Source organism: Polistes canadensis, unplaced genomic scaffold, assembly GCF_001313835.1.
Source record: "Polistes canadensis isolate GaletaPanama2010 unplaced genomic scaffold, ASM131383v1 scaffold_492, whole genome shotgun sequence".
NCBI classification, from domain to species: domain Eukaryota; kingdom Metazoa; phylum Arthropoda; class Insecta; order Hymenoptera; family Vespidae; genus Polistes; species Polistes canadensis.
The window spans coordinates 28,209-50,864 of NW_014570039.1; the positions used below are offsets into that span (position 1 = coordinate 28,209).

General features: G+C 34.7%; 2 protein-coding genes across 2 annotated transcripts; one reads left to right on the forward strand and one right to left on the reverse strand.

Moving 5' to 3' along the window:
* Positions 1-74: 74 nt before the first annotated feature.
* Positions 75-2,062, reverse strand: LOC106792603. The gene is made up of 3 exons (XM_014759075.1): positions 1,965-2,062; positions 172-605; positions 75-88 (listed from the first exon to the last, which is right to left on the reverse strand). The coding sequence occupies exons 1-3, from the start codon at positions 2,060-2,062 to the stop codon at positions 75-77; spliced, it is 546 nt and encodes a 181-aa protein (XP_014614561.1).
* A 17,107-nt stretch (positions 2,063-19,169) lies between these two features.
* LOC106792604 lies at positions 19,170-19,586 on the forward strand. The gene has a single exon (XM_014759076.1). It carries the CDS (start codon positions 19,170-19,172, stop codon positions 19,584-19,586), a length of 417 nt encoding a protein of 138 aa, XP_014614562.1.
* The last annotated feature ends 3,070 nt before the right edge of the window (positions 19,587-22,656 follow it).

Below are 22,656 nucleotides of genomic sequence, written 5' to 3' on the forward strand. Positions count from 1 at the left end.
AATAAAAATTTCCTAATAGTTAGGATATTTTTAAAAACCACAAAAATAATAGACTAGATCTTTTTACGAAACAATCACAATGTGTTGCCTAATTAAAATTACACGTAAATAAAATTAAACTGTAAAAGAAGCATAATTATTGATACATTGATTAAATAAAAAACTCATTACCCATTTCTACATTTGTCACCAAAGACATGAAGAAATACGACGAAGCTGACACAAAACATATAATCAAGGTTGATTTTACAAATTTCTGACTAAATTTGTTGTAATTTAAAAAAGCCATTTGCTCGTCTCTGCTCTTATAATTATCAATAGCGAAATCAGTTCTGATGTCTTGTAAAAGTTTCGTTAATGACTTTCTCTTAATTCTACAAATGCATATCTTCAAAAGAGCCATCAGGTTGAATACATTTTCCAATGAACACGCAACAACGTATGTCAGATTTGATATATTTATCGCAATGTCAATGATCGCTAATAAACATTGAATAGCCAGATACGTTGTGAAAAATATAAACTTTGATTCGTGAACTTCCTCTGGCCAAATTCCAGCACATCTCATTGTACGTTTCGTCAAATCTATCACTCTTACAGTTTCACTGAAGTCAAGATCCTAAAAAATGAGATCCTTTACGGATTTTTAAAATCGTTGACTCAAAATCATATCAATTTTTTATATGCAAATTAATAAATAACATATTCGGTCAATTTATTTTCTCATACAACAAACTACTTTTTTTCTTAATTATTATTATTAATATTATTATTATTGCAAATTATTCTAAATCACCGAATTATACTGAAACAACTTTCGAACATTTCGTACTTTCATGATTTCGTCGATAACAGCTTGAGCTTTTCTCGCAAGCTCGCAACAAACTAATGAAAAAGATCGTTTTCAACTATTCAGGTAAACTCGGTTTTTTTAGACGTAGATAACAAAAGAAAAAAGAATAGAAAGACTTATTTTTGTACTTTCTTTGATCGAATAACTTCCTTTTTAAATAACTTAATATGAATGTCCGAAATGCAAGGTCTTATACAAAATTTTATTATTTTTTTGTATGTGTAGAAAAAATTATGCTTCTTTCTAATGAGCAACGTAATAAATAATTCGAAAATTTCTTCAGAGAGCAGACAGTAACAAACTTCTTCAACGTTTTCCTCAAATATAATCATATTGTTTTGAAAAAACTTTTCCTTATTCCGATAAAAATAAAAGAGAAACTTTCTAACATAATATTTAATAAGCTTTATATATCTCAAGGACCCTAAGTTTTTTCTCGTTTAATTTATTGATAAAGGTCTTAAAAATTTATGGTTTTTCGAACAAGAAACTTGCAATGCTATTTCTTCTATTACCTTTCTACTATTATTATCATCTTTCTAGGTAAAAACTATGCATTCATTATTTCTGATATCTCATGTTTTATTAATTTCTCATTGGCTTCCTATATCGATTATATGATTGCAAATACATTAAATACTTTTCGAAACGTCTTGGTTAAAAAAATGATAAAAGTACAGTCCATCTAATTAAAAAATGCTGAATCTAATTTCTAATAAAATTATTGTTGATTATCTGTTCGGCGAAGTTAAGGCATTAGATCCGGTTTGTATTGCGCGATGAATTGGTTTAGTAGCGGCGGCTTCAGTGGAGTTGCGAGGCGCGCAAGGGCATTCGAGATATATGCGGGAGCGCCTTATCATGCGATGTGCATGCGAGAACGCCTTGACGTAGGTGGAGCGGATAGGGTGCGTTGGGCCCGGTGCCTCGAATGTGCTCGTGGTCCCTTGGTTTCTGGATAGCTTAGACAATAGATCGGTTTAGAAAAGAGAATTACGCCATATTGGCATTGTTCTGTTGAGATCAGCGTGCGTGTGCGAATTTGGGGAACGGTGCGTTGCGTACCCAAAGCGAGAGACTGGCGTGAGGTGTGTGGGCTTGTGTCGATCACCTGGAAGGACTTGTAGTTCTGACAACTGCCATCGTGGGAAGTATTGTAGTTCTGACAACTGCCATCGTGGGAGGTATTGTAGTTCTGACAACTGCCATCGTGGGAGGAATTGTAGCTACTGACTGGCTACCATAGTAGACGGAGGCGTATGCCTAAGTAATCAGGGCGATTTGCGACAAAGGTACCCCGCGACGTAGTTGCGTTACTTCATTCTTTCTTCAATCTATCCTCAAGTTACTTTCTATTTGTACCATATTTCTTCTCAAATAAAGCGTTCACTTGCCCTGACTTTTCTCTCAATTTCGTGAGAGTTTTTATGCTGAGGCAAGCTGCTCTGTATCGCGTAAAATTTTGCTGATTGATTTATCTATCCTTTCCTATCTCACTCATTCCTGCGTTAAAATCATTACTGAATTCACTAACTTAATCTTTAATTATTTCCGGTCTTATATATTCTAAAATCATTATCTGAATAAGTATATGCATGAGATGTATGAATATAATGAATGTGATATGGAGCGTGAGAAATGAATCAAGGTTCACTATTTTTGACAATAAATAAAAAAACGGCGTGCCATAAGCATCAAGATTCGATTTAAAAATGCCGCGCTTATACGCCGATATATATAGATGTACAGAACGCTCGACACTCGATGGCCAAGACGAAAAATTCTCGCTATCGCCTAAACAAATAGAAAGGGAGAAATATCCATTTCTTTTCTCACTCGCACTTGCATTCACGACCGAGAGACCTCAAAATAACGCAACTAGCTCGCTCGCGTGTTAAGACCGACGAAGGGCTTGTCTCCCACTCTTAAAATCAATTTTACCAATATTTCTCGCTTATTTTTGCAAATACGAAGATACACCTTACAACATTTTTTATGTATTTTTCAATTGTCTATAACTTTTGTTTGAAACTTTTTTCGATTAAAAGCCTAGATTCTAAGATATGGCTTTTTTACCCTTTTTCTCAAAGATCTCGTGATCCAATTAAAAAAAAATTAGCACCATTCGATTCAGCGTCGTCGAATTACCATTATATCAAGTTTCCGCCGCAGAAACAGACAATTAGCTCAGTTTTTCTTTCCTTCCCTGGACTATAAGAAAAGTTATAAGGAAGAGAAAGGAAGTAGAGAAGAAAGAAGAAGAAGAAAGAAGAGAAAATTGTATACAGAAGTGATTGTTATGTTGTTAGTTAGTTCGAAAAAATTAATTTTAGTTTTAGTTTTTTTCTAAAATTTAAATATATTGAGATAGAATATATAAGAGTTGTTTGTTGAATATTTGTAAAAAGAAAAGTTGTATCGGAAGCCCTCCAAACCCGAAAGGGACGGAGTATAAATAAATAAAATAAATAGTAGCGTGCTCGCTTCTCGTCCTAATAGTTAATGGTTCGATCCTTCATCGAGGAAGTTTTTTCTAATGATTTTTTACTATTTGTTTTTAAATTGATTTTTCATAATTCTTAATTTTTAAATATATACAGGAAAGAGAAAATTATTTATTACAAAAAAATTAGAAATAATAAATTTTCTAATATCTTGCGCAAATAATAAAGGAAAATCGATTACTCGAATTACAGTTAACATTTTATTTTTTAACAGGTATATGAAAATAGATAAATCTTCTCTCAATATATTAACAAATAACAATCCTATATATTCTACTCATTAACAATTTCATGTAKAATTTTTTTATATCCATGAATTTTAAGATTTATTGTACATTTATTAATATTTATTAAAAGCAGGTTCCAGAGTGATAGTTATCGTAAAAACATTTAAAACAATAAAGTTTTTGACATCTTGTGCAAATAATTAACGAAACTTTAATCCTTGAATAATAGTTACCATTTTATTTTTTAACAGGTATATTATACATGAAATAGTTAATAATTAGAATATATACGATTGTTATTTGTTAGTACATTGAAGATACTTTTTCATATACCTGTTAAAAAATAAAATATTAACTGTAATTCAAGTAAAATCAATTTTCCATTATTATTTGCGCAAGATTTTAAAAAATTATTTATTCCTAATTTTTTTGTAAAAAAAAATTTTGTTATTAAAAAAAAGTTTCCCGATAAAGGATCAAACTACTAACTAGCAGCGCAAGCACGCTACTATTTACGGCTAGTGCGCCACTTGATAAACGGTCGCATTTAAGATAATATAAACATGTATACGAACAAAATCAAAACATTAAAAGCTTTTTTCTCAAAATTGGCTTCGCATTTTGATAAAATACTTTACCACGTTAACACCCTAAAAGTATACTACTAATATACCAAAGCTCGTTAAAATCCGTGAGGGCATAACCGTAAGGTCTCCTTGTGAGTCTTTTTTTGGTGTGCTACGGTCTTTGATTAAAATAAAAAATGTAGAGCCGCATACTTATCTAAATCAATTGAAGGAAGAAGTTTATGTATAAAATGTAACAAATATAAAAAAAGAAGCAGAGCACCATAAATTGAATTAAAAAACAATATAATACATATATTTTACGCGGTAAAGTATTTCAACTGAATAGAATATTGCTATTCTACTTACTATTGTCTGTTATAATATCAGGATAAAGAGAACGATTTGTAATTCATTGTTTTACTTAGATTAAAATCAGAAAATAGTCATCGTATGGTTAAAGCATAAAAAATATCACACAGTATGTTATTCAGTTTATTCATTTTCAACCTAAATTGATGAACACTATAGAGAAGAAATGAAACGAATTAAAACTAATAAATAATAATACATACCTCAGGTAACCTCAAAAAGCTAATAAGGAATAATACATATTTCAGTTTACTTCAAAAAACTAATAAATAATAATACATACCGCAATTAACCTCAAAAAAGACTTGTATTACTAATATTCACAAATAATCAATGTTTTTGAAGATTAGTTGGTTATCTCGTCCAAAAATAAAATTATTGATAAAAGTGTCTTAGAGAACTTTGACTGGTTGAAAATTTTTTTTTTTTAGAACGTTTATTTTTTTTATCTCATTAAACGTTTCGTTCTTTCATCGAGACTACTTCAGCAACTGAAAATTTATTATGACCATTTCTGAAAAAAATTATAAACATTACAAGAAAGTTCTTTAATATTACCTCGATCATTAATGTTCTGAGTCTTTTTTTATATATTCTTTCTAAGACATACATTATTATATTTTTTTAAAAACACACTGAACTTAACATTTATTAATCGTTAATCCTAAAACTTAAATTTTCAAATCAAACAATACTGATTCAATCTAACTAGTGTTTAATAGTCTAGGTATCCTAGCTATTATGGTGCCCTCTGTTACAGTACTTTATTGATGATAATTAAACATTACAATTTCGTTGTAAATGTTATTTAAATTATTCGTGTCAGTTCTATAATTAATTGTATTATTGTTTGTTATGTGGTACATTTTACTTATGTTTCTTTTATACCAATTTTCTTCTAAATCTAAAATAGTTGCTGTGTAAAATTTGAAATTATTAAGCATTACCGTATCATGTGTAAAGTTAAGAGTGTGCAGTTAGCGTTTATTGGTATGTCTGCCGTGCAGAGAATTGGGCGGAGAATACTTCCCTGCCGAACCCCAGCATTAATTAGTTTGAAGTTCGAATGAGTGTCTTTTATTTTTACGTAGAATGTTCTGTCAGAAAGGTAAGATTTTAGAAGTTTGTAATACGAGTGAGGAAAATGTTTATTGATTGTTTGTAATAATCCGCGATGCCACACTTTACCGAAAGCTTTTTTTGCATCTATGAAGACGGCATAACAGTACTTTTTATTTTTTAAAGCTGTGAATATCGTATTAGTAAGTCTGCGTACTTGTTCACTGTACTGTATACTGTGTACTGTGTACTGTGTTTGTTTCGGAATCCAAATTGATGGTCAAGAATCAAGTTTTTGTCAGAAATGAATCGTTTCATTCTTTGGAATATTATTTTTTCCAGCAGTTTAGATAGTAATGGTAAGAGTAATATCGGTCTATAAGAGTTTACATCGTGCGGATCTTTATTAGGTTTAAGGAGCATTATAATTCAGTTATTTTAGTATTCTACCATTTATTATATCGTGGCCTGGTACCTTTCTTATTTAGATTCGAAATATTAGCATTCTAATTTCTTCGGCTGTTGTGCTATTCATGTTTTCATGAGATTATGTTTTGCTTCCAAAGTCGTTTTCGTTAGGGTCTGTATATGTTTAGGTATTGAAGTTTTGTGCTGTAAATATGTTTTCTAGATTTGTTGTGAAAGTTTCTGCTTGTTTTTCTGTGCTTTTCGCCTATAAGCCGTCAAGATTGTGTATAGCTGGTATTGATTTTACTAGTCTTTTAAATCTTTTAGCTGTTTTCCAGAGAGAGTAATTAGAATCTTCGTGAGGTGAAAGTGGTCAGGTATCTTTCGAATTCTGCATTGTTGTGATCCCGTATGCTATGCTTAATATCTTTAGTTAATTTTTTTAATATTCTTTTATTGCTACTTGTTTTATTTTTCTGTCACCTAGCTTTAGCTTGCGGTTTTAATTTATTTTCTGCAAAATATTGCTATGATATGACAGGATTTTTCTGAATAAAACATTTTAAGATGTTGACGATTGAGATTGATGAGACGCCCACTTTGGTTCTTGTATATCATCTGTTAAATTATTTACTGCTCTTTCTATTTGAAAAGAGGTCTTGAGCGGAATATTACAGTTCAATTTGGACTCTAAGATTTCTTTAAAGATCATCTAATTTGTACTTTCCTTGCACAAAGTTGGTGATTTTTTATGTAGGATAAGTTTGTTCTGGTATGTGATTATTATGGATAAATGGTCAGAGCTGAGTTCAAGAAATGATTCATTTTCAAAGTAAAGAAGGTTCAAGCCTTTTAGGACGCCAAAGTCTAGTAAGTCGGGGCTTTTGTTATAAGCTGAGAGCCAGTAGGTTGGTTCGCCTGTCGTGAAGATGTCTTGTTTTGTGTTGGCTATGTATGAATCTAGTGTTTTACCTCGTGGTGAAGTTATTTTTTATCCTAAATTTGGATGCTTGGCGTTGAAGTCGTAAGCTGGTAAAAATTTATTACCTAATGACTTGAAAAAATTTTGCCATTGATCGGTTAAAATTTTGAACCTTGGCGCTGCATAAATAGCCGAGAGTTTAAGTGATATACCCTGAGTTCTTAAGGTAATTGTCGTGGCTTGAAGGTAATAGTTGGCTGTATTACTGTGTAGATGATGTTTGATCTCGTTCTTAATAATTATGGCAGTTCCACTATACGCTTTACCCAAAGGATGTTTTGTGTCATACATGGTGTCGTATGGAATATTTATATAGATTCTACCTGTGAGATGAATTTCGAGAACGAGTAGAATGTCTATGTCGCTGTATATGAATGCTTTAGTTTCTTAAATTCGCTGTTGTAATCCGTTGCTTTTTCAAACCGCTATTATTATTTGCGTATCCATTATTTGTTGTTAAGTAGCAGATTTGTTAATAGTTGTAGCATTGTGGTAATTTGTTGCGTTTGTTGTTGTAGAATAGAATTTTGCTGTACTTAAATTGTAGTTATAACTCCGATGTTTTTAATTGATTGATTCAATAATTCTTTAATGTCTGATGTCTTCTCTGTGTTTAAGTCTTCTGAATTTTTGTGTGTTCGTTTATTCACTTCAGCGTAGCTTCTTTTGGATGCAGCGTGTTTGAATTATTGTATTTAATCTGTGTTGGCATTTTCGTTTGGTTTATTGTCGTGGCTTTTCTTATAAGCATTGTTTAGGGTGGGTGTTTCCACAGCTCTTTTTGGTTTTTTTCTTGATACGTGTGGTATCCCGCGTTTTTAGTTTTTAGTGCATTTACTACCTTTCTGAACGTATCTGATGTGAAAGCTAGTACTTTCACTTGATTATCTTTTAGTTGTTTTATTACATAGTTATTTTGTCCAGCTGTTTAATCCAGTAACTGGAGCAGAGGGTCGATGATTTCCGTGTTGATGTGTATTAGTAGTGGTTTTATTACTTTTTTTTCTTCTACTTTTCTAGTAGTGTTTGGTGGTTCTGTTGTCTCGTCGAGTAGATCATAAGAGTTGCTTAGGGGTATATTTTGAAGCCATTTTATTGTTTATGGTGCGGTAGAGTTATTATTGTTGTTTTTTTGTTCACTTATATTGCGTTTTTTTGAATTTTGTAGTTTGGTTGACTTAGCGGTAATCTAGTTTTGTGAATCTTCCGAAACTGTTTCCATCTCGTTTTCTATAGACGAGCTCCTATTATCGATCCTGATTTTCTCTCTTCTGTGTATAAGCAAGATTTGAAGAATGTATTGATTCTCTAAACGGTTGACTTGTTTTGGTGTTTTAAATAATGAATCTGTGACTGTTATTAACGATTTTAAGAGGTGGGATATTATTTATTTCCATGATCGAAGCTTTTTGTTATAGGTTCTAACAAGCGGTTACCCGCCAGGGGTCACAGTGTTACCTCACTGGGACACTGGTCACTTCACCCTTGTATCTGCGGTGTAAACGTAACGTACGTTATACATTACCTCGACGTATATATTATTTTGTTGGGTTGCGTGGATCAAATAAATATGCGAATCTATTGGTAATAACAATTATATAGACCGTTTATTTGCAAAGTGGTATAAATCCATTTTCTGTTGTTTCGAGAAAATTAATGATTTGCGTATTGGTTAATTTAAAAATATTCATTAATTATATCAAGTTTGACAATTTTTCTATTAATTTATCGATATATAATTTGATTATATACATTACTTTTAGGTTAATTTAACTAAAATAATGTATATTTACAGGCTGCAAATGGACTTACACCACTTTCAAAATTAGTCAATTGTTAAAATCGTTTAATTTCAATTTTGAAAAATCAAATATCACTTAAAATATATTTCATATTAATCCAATTTTGTTTACAAATAATAACAAGAAATAAAGTAGAAGTAGTATTTTTTATTTTGAACGTTAATTATATTGATAAATTTAACATTATTAGTAGTATTTATTTATGCTCTTCATGTGGCGGTGTTTTTAAATATTTATGAGGCATAAGAGGTATCCAATGTAATAACAGCTCGATATTCTTATATTTTTCGTAAGAAATAGGCAAAGCACCGTGATACAAATGCGCCAGGGGATTTTTTCAAATTTTGACTGGTGTTTCCGGACATGTAGGTGATAAATTTTAAGTCTTAAATTCTGTGTCTTTTATCAACATGTTATATAAAATAGTATATGGTGCACTTTTTCGAAACCTCATCCAACATATTTGCAACCAATTTCTTTTTTTTTATTATTGTTTCTTGTTATTTGTTTTTTGATTGCGTTCTGTAGGTTCTTCGTTCAAACGAAATTCTCTCGTTTCATTTCATGTAAAATGAATTTATTATGTTGTTTACATTGTTTTATAATATCATAATATTCCTCTGTGGTGTATACAGGAAATTCATTTCTATATTTTTTTGGCTTTTTTTTCTGTGGAAATTGGACTTACACCACTTTCATAATCAATGGTTACGCAATTTCTTTTARCGGCCAATTTTAAATTGGATAAGGCATTGACATTTTTTAAGAAAYTAAATACTAACTAGTTATAAATAGAAAGTTAACACTAAATTAAGAATAAATTACGTGATATCTCATTTTTTTTAAAAAATGGACTTACACCACTTTCAAAATAAACGGTCCATATTTAAATCAAAAGAATAAGTGGCAAGTAGCCCACGTCGATACGTACTCGTACATTGCAACAAGCGAATAACAAGAGTGGGGGAGTATGTAATGCACATCGCATATGGCACACGCAGTGCGTCCACTCTCGCCGCACAGATTCGTTGGTCATAATCAGATGGCACAACGAACCCACTTATATACAAACTAAAGATAATATTTACCATACATTATAAAATATTTAAATCCTTGTATTTTTGGGAGCGGTAGATAAACACGTCCGTATTTACTAGCGATTACCGCAAAAGTGATTTAGATCTTATCCTAAGTATAAGAAAAATATTCTTAGATCTTTTCTCAGAGAGAAAGAGAGAGAGAGAGAGAGAGAGAGAGAGAGAGAGAGAGATTCTACCGCCGGGCACACATGAAGACATATCTCGGTAGAAGCCAGATCATCTTATTATACAACAAAAGAGTAGAAAGTGCATCTATAAACCTTTACATGGGTAAAGAAAGTAAGGTATAGACCCCCTGTACCGCTATATACGAAAAAGGTAAACTGCGAGAAGCAGCGATACGATCGAGAGGTAAGTGGAAAAAATCTTGTCGTATATCTTTGACTAGGACATGCCAAAATCATAGGATATGTCATCATGGCAAATAGTTACTTCTCCCAAACGTGTAGCTACACCCATTAGAAAAAAAAGACCAAAAGAAGACGAAAGCAGTAATAATGGACATCAACGACAAGAAGGAGTGGTTTTAACTGTCAACGGATATAGAAATGTCAGAAAATTAACTCTGTCTCCGCCAATCTATGTAGAGAATGTAATCAACGTCCACGACTTAACATGCATAACCTATATAACTTAAAAAGATGGACGAAATAGTTAAAAAAGAAAGCTATAAATTTAAAGTCAAGAATAACCAAGTTTGTGTCCTATCAGCTTACTCTGAGACATATAGAAAAATATTGAGGTTATTAAAATTCCCTAATGCTAGTTTTCATACGTTTTAATTAAAACAAAAACGGAGGTTTCGTACTGCTCTACGCAACATCCATCACTTTGTGGATCTTGATAAACTGAAGAACGAACGTTAAGAGCATGGGCATGAGGAAATCAATATAGGTAAATTTACTTTATTAAGGAAAATTTTCCCCTCGAAAGGGGGGAAATAATTACATTATCCTATCTAAGGAATAATATTTACAAATATAATATAAACTAAAAAATAATAATAATAAATAGATAAAAATAATATAAATATAACATACACAGTTAAGATAGCTCATGTGCACAAACAGGACAAGCAGGTTGATAAAATTTTCGGCATATTTACGTACATCTAGTCGCAACTCAATCGCGCTCTACTTATTGAGAAGAAGACCACAGTCAACGAAACAAAGTTCGAAATTCTATTCCCCTAATATTAGCGAGTTTGTGACACATGTTCAATATAAATATAACGAAACAACTAAATTGTGTCGGTAACCATAAATCTTATTATCTTAGCACTGTAATTTTTATTTATTCGAAGTAGTTTTATTGTTTCCGCGTTTCATTGGTCCTATGCACCGTAGCCCCACCACAAAAGGAACGACCAATAATTAGCACCAGAACCTCCGGAGATCATCAACTAGAAGAGGGTATTGCTTTATTTTGTGAATTTTTACTAAGTTTTTTGCCATCTTCCGGTTTTCAAAAGGAACAATTACATTGATAATTACAATTTTCTTTTCTTGTTCGTCTCTTATTACGATGTCAGGCTTAAGATGTGCGTTTGGACTTTGTGCACCCTCTACTGTTCGGTTCACCGTAACTGCTTCAGGTGTCCAATTCGCTTTAACCAAACGTTTAACGATGGCGTCATTGCAGTTGCCATGCGACAGAGTTGAGAATACAGTTGTTCAAAACATTCAGGATCGTCTCGGTGTCCCCACACTGCTGATAGCGGTTGTCACCGTCTTCCCAGCGCCTCGTCTTGTTAAGGGAGAATACGCCGATGCGAGCTCGGTGGACAAAAAGCCATCGGCAAAGCGAATATTCCGACCGTTCAGCATGGAATGATTGAAAACCCGGGACCGAGAGAGAACCTCGAATGCCTTAGCCTGGTCAGGCTTGGCGAGAAGCTTAACCAGGGTAAGGTGACCAGCCCTTGATCTTCCAAAAACTTGGTCTCTCACGTCCGGCGTAACACAGACCGTCCGGTTTCCCCTACCCCGACATACCAGGGAGATTTTTTGGCTCTTTCCACACCAACTTCAACTAAAACAAAAATTATCTATCTCACGCCGTGCGGCGTTGCGAGTCCTTGACCACAGCGAGGAAATGTCCCGCGAAGATCAAGAAAAGTCTTCGTTTGATCCTGAAGGCTAAAGTCTCCTTCAGCGATTCCCACGCTAATGCTATGACCGTGCTATCTCTAGATGTTAGTTATTGGAAAGTATGACGAGTTGTCAGGGCATCAGCGAAGTCTGCGAGCGGGAGGAGCCCTCTTCCACTTCCCCATGGGGTAGGAACACAACCACCGCGCTCGCACGCTTAAGAAGATTCAGCAACCCTTTAGCCGCTAGTTTAATGACTCTGCTCGCTAGCCTCCGCAGCCATATAATATGTGATCCCCCGAGACGAAAGTCGAGACGTCGCAACGAAAATGTTGCAACAGCATCGAGTTTCTTTCACGGGGCGAGAAAGCTCGCGTACGATCGGAATCAATCGTAGACTATTATTCAGTATTCGAAATGCGCGCCTTAGTTATGAAGAGGTTTACGCCCTAGTACTATAGGGAATTATTAGGCGCTAAAGTTCGTACCCCCACCATTCGGATCCTTAGTGCGTGCGCCCTGCTGGACCCATTACCAAAAAGAAACGTTCTATTCTGCCGCTGGCCGCCTACGACGATACATCAAAGACAACCAGCGAGCGAATTATTGTAAGGACAAGTATCCCATATATTTGGATTATCGTACTAAAGGGTGTACCGCAAAGGTAATAAACAAACCGCAAAGGCAATAAACAAACCGCAAAGGTAATAAACAAACCGCAAAGACGGCAAGTATTGGTGAGATACCAGATCTTATTATTTTCCCGGATTATCCATCCGGATTAACAGAGAGGTAAGCCACGTACGTTGTCCGTTGTTGACCATTATTGACGAGTAGACGAATAACAACCAGGGTTTTTATGCCGCAAGGTTTTTCCCTGACGAGCAAATAAAGTATTGTACTTTCCATTGACTCAATCACGTGTTTTAATTCTATTTAAACTTAATATTTCACCTTCCTCACAATTAGCTAAATCCAATCAGCTAAATCCAATCGCCAGAGTACTCCATGTTGGAGAAATCTTGGTAAATACAGCTCGCATTCACAGCACAGACGTCTTCGATTAGACCGGAAATGAGTGCAAATGGTATCTGAGAGTTATTAAACCTTGTTGGTGTACTGAGGTAGGCGTATGACTCACCTTCGCCTAGCGGCTTTACACCTTTATCCTAGATGGTGAAGCGGGTCGGCTGAACTCGTCTCGACGATCTCCTTCCACGAAGGTGAAGGGAGGCACATTTGCTCGCGTTTAACGCAAGTCTAGCCGACCTTGCCGCATCTCTTACCATACGCAGGAGTGTTCTCATACCCTCGGGTGAGTCCGCGGCGAGAGCAAGGTCATCCGCATAAAGTAAGTTATTAAATTTCTTATTAAAAATGCTGTACCCTACAACGAGGCCGTACAGCAGACGGATGACAGTCGCTTATTTATGAGACAAAATCGCTTCTCGGACTATGGACAAAGTCAGATATATATCAAAATTTACAATAAGTTCTCACCGATTGTTAGCTTTTATTTATATTAAATTGTTCCTAAGTTTATTAAAATAATTAGTTTTTTAGCACACTGCTTAAATTAGAGAAAAACTAATTTCAATAACTAAATATAATATAACGATTAAATGAACTTACCTAAGTGAAGTTCTATCGTAATTGTATGAAGCGCCTTCTCCGAAATATCACTTGGTAGTGCCACTACTCCATGCAAATAATACCACAAATTGTGAAGTAAACTTTTTAACCTACACGCCGCAATTCATGTCCACAGCGCTCTGGTCTCAATCCTCATTAATTTCAAAGTGCCTTTTGGGACTATTCTACTAGCAGGGATTTATATATATAGGGTGAGAGTGATCTTTCGGAGAAGGTGCTTCATACAATTACGATAGAACTTCACATAGGTATGTTCGTTTAATCGTCAAATTTTATTACGCGCCATCTTCTCAGATCACTTGGTAGATGTTTATAACCTATACGGCAGCTTAGCTAAAGTATATTTAAAATAAAAATGTATAACATTTTTATGATTGATTACTTATTAAAGTGCATAAATGATGAACAACTCTCCTTATTCTAGTCTTTTGCCTAGGACAGCTTGGGTAAACTGTTTTTTGTTTTGTACAATCTCTCGATCGTAAAACTTTGCAAAAGTCTTCGACTCCGCAGTCCCTTCTGCCGTGCTCCTGATAAGATCTATAAATGCCGCTTCTCTTGACTGATGATGTTGCCGCGTGACGAGTGCTGTATGCTGTGAAAATGTCCGTATTAACTCAACTGTTTTTTTAGAACAGTCTTTATGCAGCAACTGACTGTCTCAGACGTAACCGCCCTGTGCGGCTTTTTCCAAGATATGAACAGCTTATTTTCTCGACCTCTCAACTCTTCAATTTTGATAAAGTATTGCTTTATAGCACTAACTACACAGACGGAAGGGTCATCCCAGAAGATCGGCAGAACAAAGGACGGTTGTTTTTTAGTATGCTTTGCTGACTTTAATTGTGCCGGAATCTTTATCTCCAGCTGATCCTCTAACTCTCTAATATTTCTAACGTCAACTGAAGCCAGGTTTTGCATTCTATGCCCCGTTGTCAATGCTAACAGCATCACCATCTTCGAAGATAATTTTTCTAACGATAATTTTTCGTTAGCAAACCAAGCACCTAAATATTTCAAGACAATCTTAGGATCCCACGTAACATCATACTTAGGTTGTGCCAGTCTTAATATTGATACTTCTCTACAAAACCTTTTCACATTTGAGTCTTGACCTATCTCTGGACCCAACAGCAGCGCCATTGCTGACATTATAGAATTAATGGATTCATAACCAGCCCCTCTTTCGAATTCACTGGATAAAAATCTCAATACTTCTGAAATTTTAGCAGTGAATGTCTTCGTCCGTGTTATCCGACAAAATCTCACCATTTCTTGAGGCCTACCTCATACTGACGCATTGATGACTCACTCAAGGATGCTATCACGTCCAAAGCTTCAGCTGGCATACCTCTTACCGCCTATGCCTGTTTGATAAGACTCCTGCCGCCAGGAAAAGTTGTCGCCGTATCGGATGTGGAGTCCTATCAGAAGCATGTAAAAGATCTTTGCTAGGTTTGAAAATGACTGGCTCAGTTCCAAACATTTTTATGCATTGTGGGTACCAGGTTTGAGAAGGCCAATTCGGTACCACCAGGATTCCTCGGGCATCTTCATATGATACTTAGCTCAGAATTTTAGGAATTAATGTGAAAGGTGGGAACGCATAAAAGAACCATGAGTTCCACTTAACCGTAAATGTGACTGCTGTCATCGCTCTAGGATCTTTTCTCCATGAGATATATCTTCGACATTTCGAATATATTCTGCTAGCAAACAGATCTATCTCTGGACTACCGAATTTATTACAAATTTTCCTGAAAGCTCCCTCGTTAAGCTCATATTCTGTTCTCGGTTCTAATCTTTTGGATTCTTGATCCGCGATCTTGTTCTCTTTGGATTGAATGTAAGAGACGAAAATCCAAAGTACTTTGCCCATTAAAATAACCCCTCCAGCCTGAGAGCGATGCGTCTCTAAATATTTCTAGGCAAAATTCTGGCATCCTTATCGGACTAAAAGCTATTTCTATGTTGGACTCTCACCAGGATAAGTCTTCATGTAAAAAAGCCGGAACCTTCATGCGAGCTTCATAATTACCACCGTTCTGCTCTAACGCCCGAGTCTTCTCGCGTTCTAGGTTCTTCAAATAGACCCATCCGTATCTCATAGCCGGGCAACAAGAATTCAAAGTTCCTATCAGAGATGCAAACTCCCGAATTTTACAAACTCGTAGGTTCTTATAATTTTTTACTAAATGACTAACCGTATCTTTCTTTGAATCTGGAAGTTCAATTCTCATTCTGACTGAATTTAGTTTAAAATCTAGAAATTTGCATTATGTCGAAGGTCTTAGCTGACTTTTATCCTCATTTATTATTGTTAAATTAATGAGGAAAAATATCTTATAATATGGGTGGTAAAAGTTTAATAAATCTATATATTATATCTATTACAAGTTCTTCCGTGCCACGTGCTRTTACTTTTACTTTAACTAAGTAATTNAGTAATTTTTCTAACAGAGAGCCCTATACAGCTAATCGCTGTCCCTTATATACTAATCTTACATGGACTAGAGTGGGGAGACTTACATGTGTGCGTCTCTCTCACGAACAGTAGTACACCAACACATGCTCTTGCGCTACAGCACATACATTTAACCTTGCAATAGACAATGTACACATCTCAACAATTATAAATATTAAACTTCTTAATAACCCACTGGTTTGGTTCAAATTATTTAAACACCCAGTATTTGATTTGCTCATAAGCCACGCATCATCTAAATATCTCACTGAGATATAACCCTGACTTCTCAGTATTGCAAACAGTGGCTTTAAAATCTTTGCAAAAACATAAAGTGCCGTACTTAGCCCGAAAGGCAAACACGTGAAGTCGTAAAGTTCACCATTAAATCTAAATCTCAAATATTTCCTATATTGGATATCTATTGATACTAGGTAGTACGCATCTTTTAAATCCAGTGTTGCTATATAGCAGCCTTGCTTCATTAGGTCCCTAACCTTCCTTATATTCTCTAATTCGAAATGTCCGTCGAAATAAGTTCATTGAAATTTTTCAAATTTAAGATCAGACGGTAAGATCCATCTAGCTTGGGAATGAGGAAAATTTTTGATATGAACTGACCGGGTGAATCTTGACACTTCCTAATAAAACCTTTCTCTAAAAGCTTACTAATTTGCTCAACGATTAACTGTTGCTCATTTGCTGACCAACATGGCTCCTCAAGAGGAACAGGTTGAGTAACTTTTCGATTAAATGGTATTTTGTACCCTTTGATCCACTCAATTACTACTTGGTCATTGCATAGGCCTTCCCAAACCGATCTGAATCTTTTAAAACGACCTGCTGGTAAACTGACCTCGTTAGTTACTTCCTGTACCGCCTCTGATCCTTTGCTGCTATTGATTTTCGAAAGTAGGGTTTTCTCTGGCTCGACCCTTGACTGTAGATCGCTAACGTCTTGTACCGACTCGATCCTCCTCCCCCCCCCCCACTCATTCCTCGCACTCGAGAAACCTGCTGAAAGTGGACTTCCGAGTTTTTTGACTTTATAATAACGTTTGTCTCACTAACCGGTTTAGTTCTTTTGAAGAGCGTTCAATTAACTTGACTGTTTTCAGCGACTCTTCCAAAATTTTCCCAAAAAGCTGTTCATCCATGCTTGTGGAGTTTAATATCTTTTTTAGTGCCGGATTGATGTTCTCTGTTATTATTAAACGCCTTGTTCATCACGCTGTAAGTCCACTGAAATCCGTGCCGTATTACTAAGCACGCCAACCATTTTAGGAGTATCACGTACTTTCTCTCTCAAGAGATCAGAAACTAAAGGCCCTAGAGCAGACAAACATGCGTAAATTTTCTGCTGTTTTTCCACGAGCCTCTTGTCTTTGTTTAGTATCGGTTCCAAAAGAGATGCCTTAATCTTAGCATTTATTTTTTGAGGCCCCAGTATCAAATAATTCTCTAGGGTTAGATACTTACTCAAAAGTCTTTCTCGCTCCTCTTTTGGAAGACCCTCTTTTAGAATTTCTTTCCAGCATAAGCATAAATTATTATGGATTGTTGGAGCTATTTTCTTTTCCGCATCCAACCGCTTTCCCAATGCTTCTAGCATATTTTCATCCAGCACCGTTTCCTCCGATACTTTAGGAGCTGCTTCTCGTTATGTACTGGCAGTTGTCTGAACACTTGTGTAGTTGTTGTCAATCTAATATTATCCTCTTCAGCAGATTGCAGTTCATCTGATCTGTCTTTTAGCTGATTTGTTTTTGGATCAATATTATTCATCTCTTTCAGAATTCGCTCAAATGGAATTAAGGATGATTCTTCTCTACGATGACGATCCGGCGCATCAACATAACTCCTTGACGACGACGACGACGACGTCGACGAGTATCTCCTGCCTATATGCAATGTAATTTATTAATAACATTATGTTTTTGTGAAGTTAAACTTCTTTTGACGCGTTTGGGAAAAAGTGATGAGAGAGAATTTTTACGATGCGCGCGCACAGCGACACGAAAAATCAACACTACGAAGTCTGTCAGTATTAACACTAGATTGCCTAAGCAAGTCATTTTGACTGCTTTTCAATTTCAATTAAAAAAAATAAACATTTAAATAATAACACAGCTTCTTATAATTTTGTGATTTTTTCTACAACATATAGATGCGTTAATTAATCATTGTTGTTGCCCCCCCTCCTTCATTTCCGGTATATATATGTGTGTTATACCTATATTGCCGAAGWGCAGTCATTTTGACTGCTTGGAAAAGACCAGTTCGGCTCGGAATTGAAATAACATGATAACATACAAGTTCATGAAAAATTGTCGATTTCGAAACATATTTGATAAGTTGCAATTGTTCAATAACTAAAATTATTGTTATTGTTATTTGTACTTGTTATTCGAATCTTTATGCCAGGCCTGGCCACGCGCTTTGTTCCCTTTGAACGCGCTATAACRTAATTCAGATGGGAAGAAAGATCACTGAGTGTATTGAAACAGTCAAGCTTGTTATCAACCAGGGCAAAACATAACAGTTGAYGAACAATTATTTCCAACGAAAGCCAGGTGCAAGTTTATACAATATATGCCTAATAAACCGAATAAATTTGGCATCAAATTCTGGCTGGCATCAAACGTTACTAGCAAGTCGTGTTAAATGGTTTTGCTTACTTGGGAAAAGATGAACAACGACCATCGTCAATGCTTCTAAACGAATACGTTGTTCTGAAACTTGTCGAACCATATGCAGGCTATGGAAGAAATGTCACGACCGACAACTTTTTTACGAGCATGTCACTAGCGACGAAATTATTGGTCAAAAAAACTACATTAGTTGGAACTATTAGAGGAAATAAAAGAGAATTACCCTAAGCAGCCAAACAATCGAAGGATAACATGCCTCGTTTTTCCACTCTCCTATATAGATCAGAAAATTRTGTCCTTACAATATATAAAAGCAAACCGAACAAAAGAGTGGCTGTTCTAAGTTCCAAGCATAAATTTGTTAAAATTGATAAGAGTAACAGAAAAATTTTACAAGATTCTATTCAGTTTTATAATAAAACGAGATTTGGAGTCGATATGACATATCAAATGGCCAGAAAATACACGGTGAAATCTAGTTCGCGTAGATGGCCCCTCCAAATATTTTTTAACATTTTAGATTTGGCTGCAATAAATGCTTGGATCCTGTATAAAGAAGTGACCCGAATACAAATAGAACGAAAACAGTTCCTATTTAAATTAGCAGAACAGCTTTCCGTCAATTACACAACCGAAAGACAGAAAAATTCATCACAACAGGAAAACTCAGAAGTATCAACTGCAACATCTTCAAGTACCAGAGATTCAACCAAACGAAAAATTTGTCAAATACGACTTTGCCACAACAACAAAACAAATAATGTTTGTCAAAAATGTCAAAAGTATGTTTGTGGACGATGTACATCCAAAATGATTTGCACTGTCATTTGCTTGAAATATCCAGATAATGTATAAATTATTTTTTTTCGAACTGAAATACATTTTTTTTATTGGTAATACTTATTAATAACTTGTTATATAACTGAAAGTGATATAAAATATATTAAAAAATACTTTTAAACAAATTTCTTTGCGCATCAGTTATTTTTTCACAATGCAGTCATTTTGACTGCTTTCAGGCAATATAGGTATATACTAAGCTCCCGTCTTTCTAATGTTAACGATGCGCAAGCAAAGCGATTTCAAATTTACGGCATGAAGTCTTCTCTTCTTCTTTCTCTTTTTATTAGGACATTTGTCCTGTTATAATAGCTTTTTTTCTCAAACGGTTTCCCCATCCAAGTACTAATCGTACTCAGCGCTGCTTGACTTAATGGCTAGTGCAGTCACCGTGCCATGGCCGTTGACGCATGAAGGCATGAAGGAATTCGATATATCTCCCTTACATTTAGCGTGGCCTGACGAGGATTTCCTTCAGAATTCGTGTAGCACTCAACGTGATAACGATTTATATATCATTTCTTATAGATTCGATTAGAGCGATTATAGATTCTTAGCGTATATTCGAAATACCCGCCTCAATCATTTTGAGAATATTGAGAATATTGAGAATATCAAAATGTTATCACGCCTCCCCACTCTTTAAACCGTTGCTAAGCACGCCCTGCTGAGTCAATTAACAAAGACACTTTTCCTATTCTTACACTGGTTTATTTTAATTATTACATACGATGGTGGTTGATATTAAGAAACTGTGAATATCTTAAAAAATATCATTAAAAATATTGAATATTTGTGAATATTAGTAATAAAAGTCTTTTTTGAGGTTAATTCAGGTATGTATTATTATTTATTAGTTTTTTGAGATTACCTGAGGTATGTATTATTGTTTATTGGTTTTAATTCGTTTCATTTCTTCTCTATAGTGATCATCAATTTAGGTTGAAAATGAATAAACTGAATAAGATGCTGTGCGAATTTTTATGCCTTAACCATATGATGACAATTTTCTGATTTAAAATTAAGTATATCGATGAATTACAATCGTTCTATTCATCCTGATATTAATACAAACATTAGTAAGTAGAATAGCTTAAAGTTCAGTTAAAATACTTTACCGAGTAAAACATATGTATGTAAAGAGAGTATACTCTCTTTAAATTCAGCGCGCTTAGTATGCTCCGCGCGCCTCTTTAATAACAGTAAACATAAAGATAATTAATGACGTGGATAATATAAAAAACCCGTTACAGAAAGATAATTATTTTTATAAACGGTACAAGTGATTAAAACAGGGTTGTGAGAAAGAGATGAATAATTGACCTTAATTGTCGTTTCTCTTACTTACAGGTAACTTGTAATTTTAAGGATACATTGTAAATAGTATTTAGAAATATTGGATATAATATAGAACTCTTGTTTACAGATAAACTAATTTAGTTGATTTATTCTGACCATTCCAAGTCCTATAATCTAGAAAGATATTATAAAACGATAATTTTCGTCACAAAATAAGATTACAATTTGAGTTCAAAGATATGGCCTCCCTAAAGGATAGTAGAACTACAGTAGTAACCATAACCTCAATTGTTACAGAACAAGGAGAAAAGTATACCCGAAGAACTCATCTATGCAAGTTTTCATTAGGAGTTACAAAGTAAGGATGCTTTCAAAAAGGTAAAAAATTAATTAGGAAAAAGGCATGATGAGTTGAAAATATGGATAACGCTATCAGAAGGATTGCAAAAAATATATTCAGATGATGAAAGGAATATCCAGTTAAGAGGAAAATATTTAAAACGAACATTTCAAGAGAATATTAAAGAACACTCAGACTTGGCAGAGATATTGGAAAAATTAATTGAAAAATCAGAGACAAAAGTAAAAGAAAAAAGTTAAAACATATTATAGATAAATTTGTATTAGGAACGTTTAATTATAGAACATCCAATATCATACAATGGTGAGACACATTTGAGAAAGAATGTGGAAGATTTAAAATAGGAAAAGATGAAACCAAAATCGAACCATTGAGGGTATTTTTAGAAGAAAATTACCAAGACTGGTAAACTACTACAGTAATAAAAGGAGAGCATGAAAACAATTAGCACGGATGGAAACGGGTAATAATAGAAACCTTTTCAAGTAAAGGATGGAGTAGCAAAATATACGCTCATTATTTTAAGTACAAAGAAGATTCACTAGTAGAATATGCAATGAAAAAAGAACGACTAATATTAGAAAGAAATAAGAACATGGACGCTGATACAATGATAGATAGAATTTCATGTGGATTGCCAGAATTTATCAGAGAGAAAATTGACAGGAATGAAATGGAAAATACAAAAGATTTAATTAATGAATTACAAAAGCTCGAAGGAATAACAAATAAAAAGAAGCAATTTAAAAAAAAAGATAAGCTAGAATACAAAGTTAAAAATGAAGAAAAAAAACCATGCAAGATGTTTGTAGCAATTATATATGTGACCGAAAATGTCGAGAATAATCTAATCAAGAAGACTTCCAATCAAGAAAGATTTGACGCTGGAATGAGTGAGATAGGACAGAATAGATAAATAAATCAAGACAGTTTTACGCGGCACAGAGCTGCTTGCCTCGGCATAAAAACTCTCACGGAATTGAGAGAAAAGCCGGGGCAAGTGAACGCTTTATTTTAAAGAAAATTAGTATAAACAAATAATGACAAGCGAAAGGCTGAAAGAAAAGATATATTAGTACAATTACGTCGCGAGGTACCTTTGGTCGCACGCTAGAGAGCTCTCTTACCTTACGCAACCGCCGCAAAGCCGTAACCGAACGCACGCTATTTTTAATCGCACAACGCAATGCCATCGCCTAACGATGGCCTGTCTGGCCACAACCTTATCCCACGTTGGTAGCCAGTACTGGTACAAGTTACCGGTTGTAGCCTGGCGACTACAACCCTTCCCTCGTTGATAGCCTGCCGACACGTTGCAAATCTTTCGTTACAACTGCCCGACTACAATCTCTCCCACGTTGGTAGCCACTACTGGTACATTCTAGTTAGTAGGCTAGTCAATAGCTACAACTCTTTTGGTGGCAA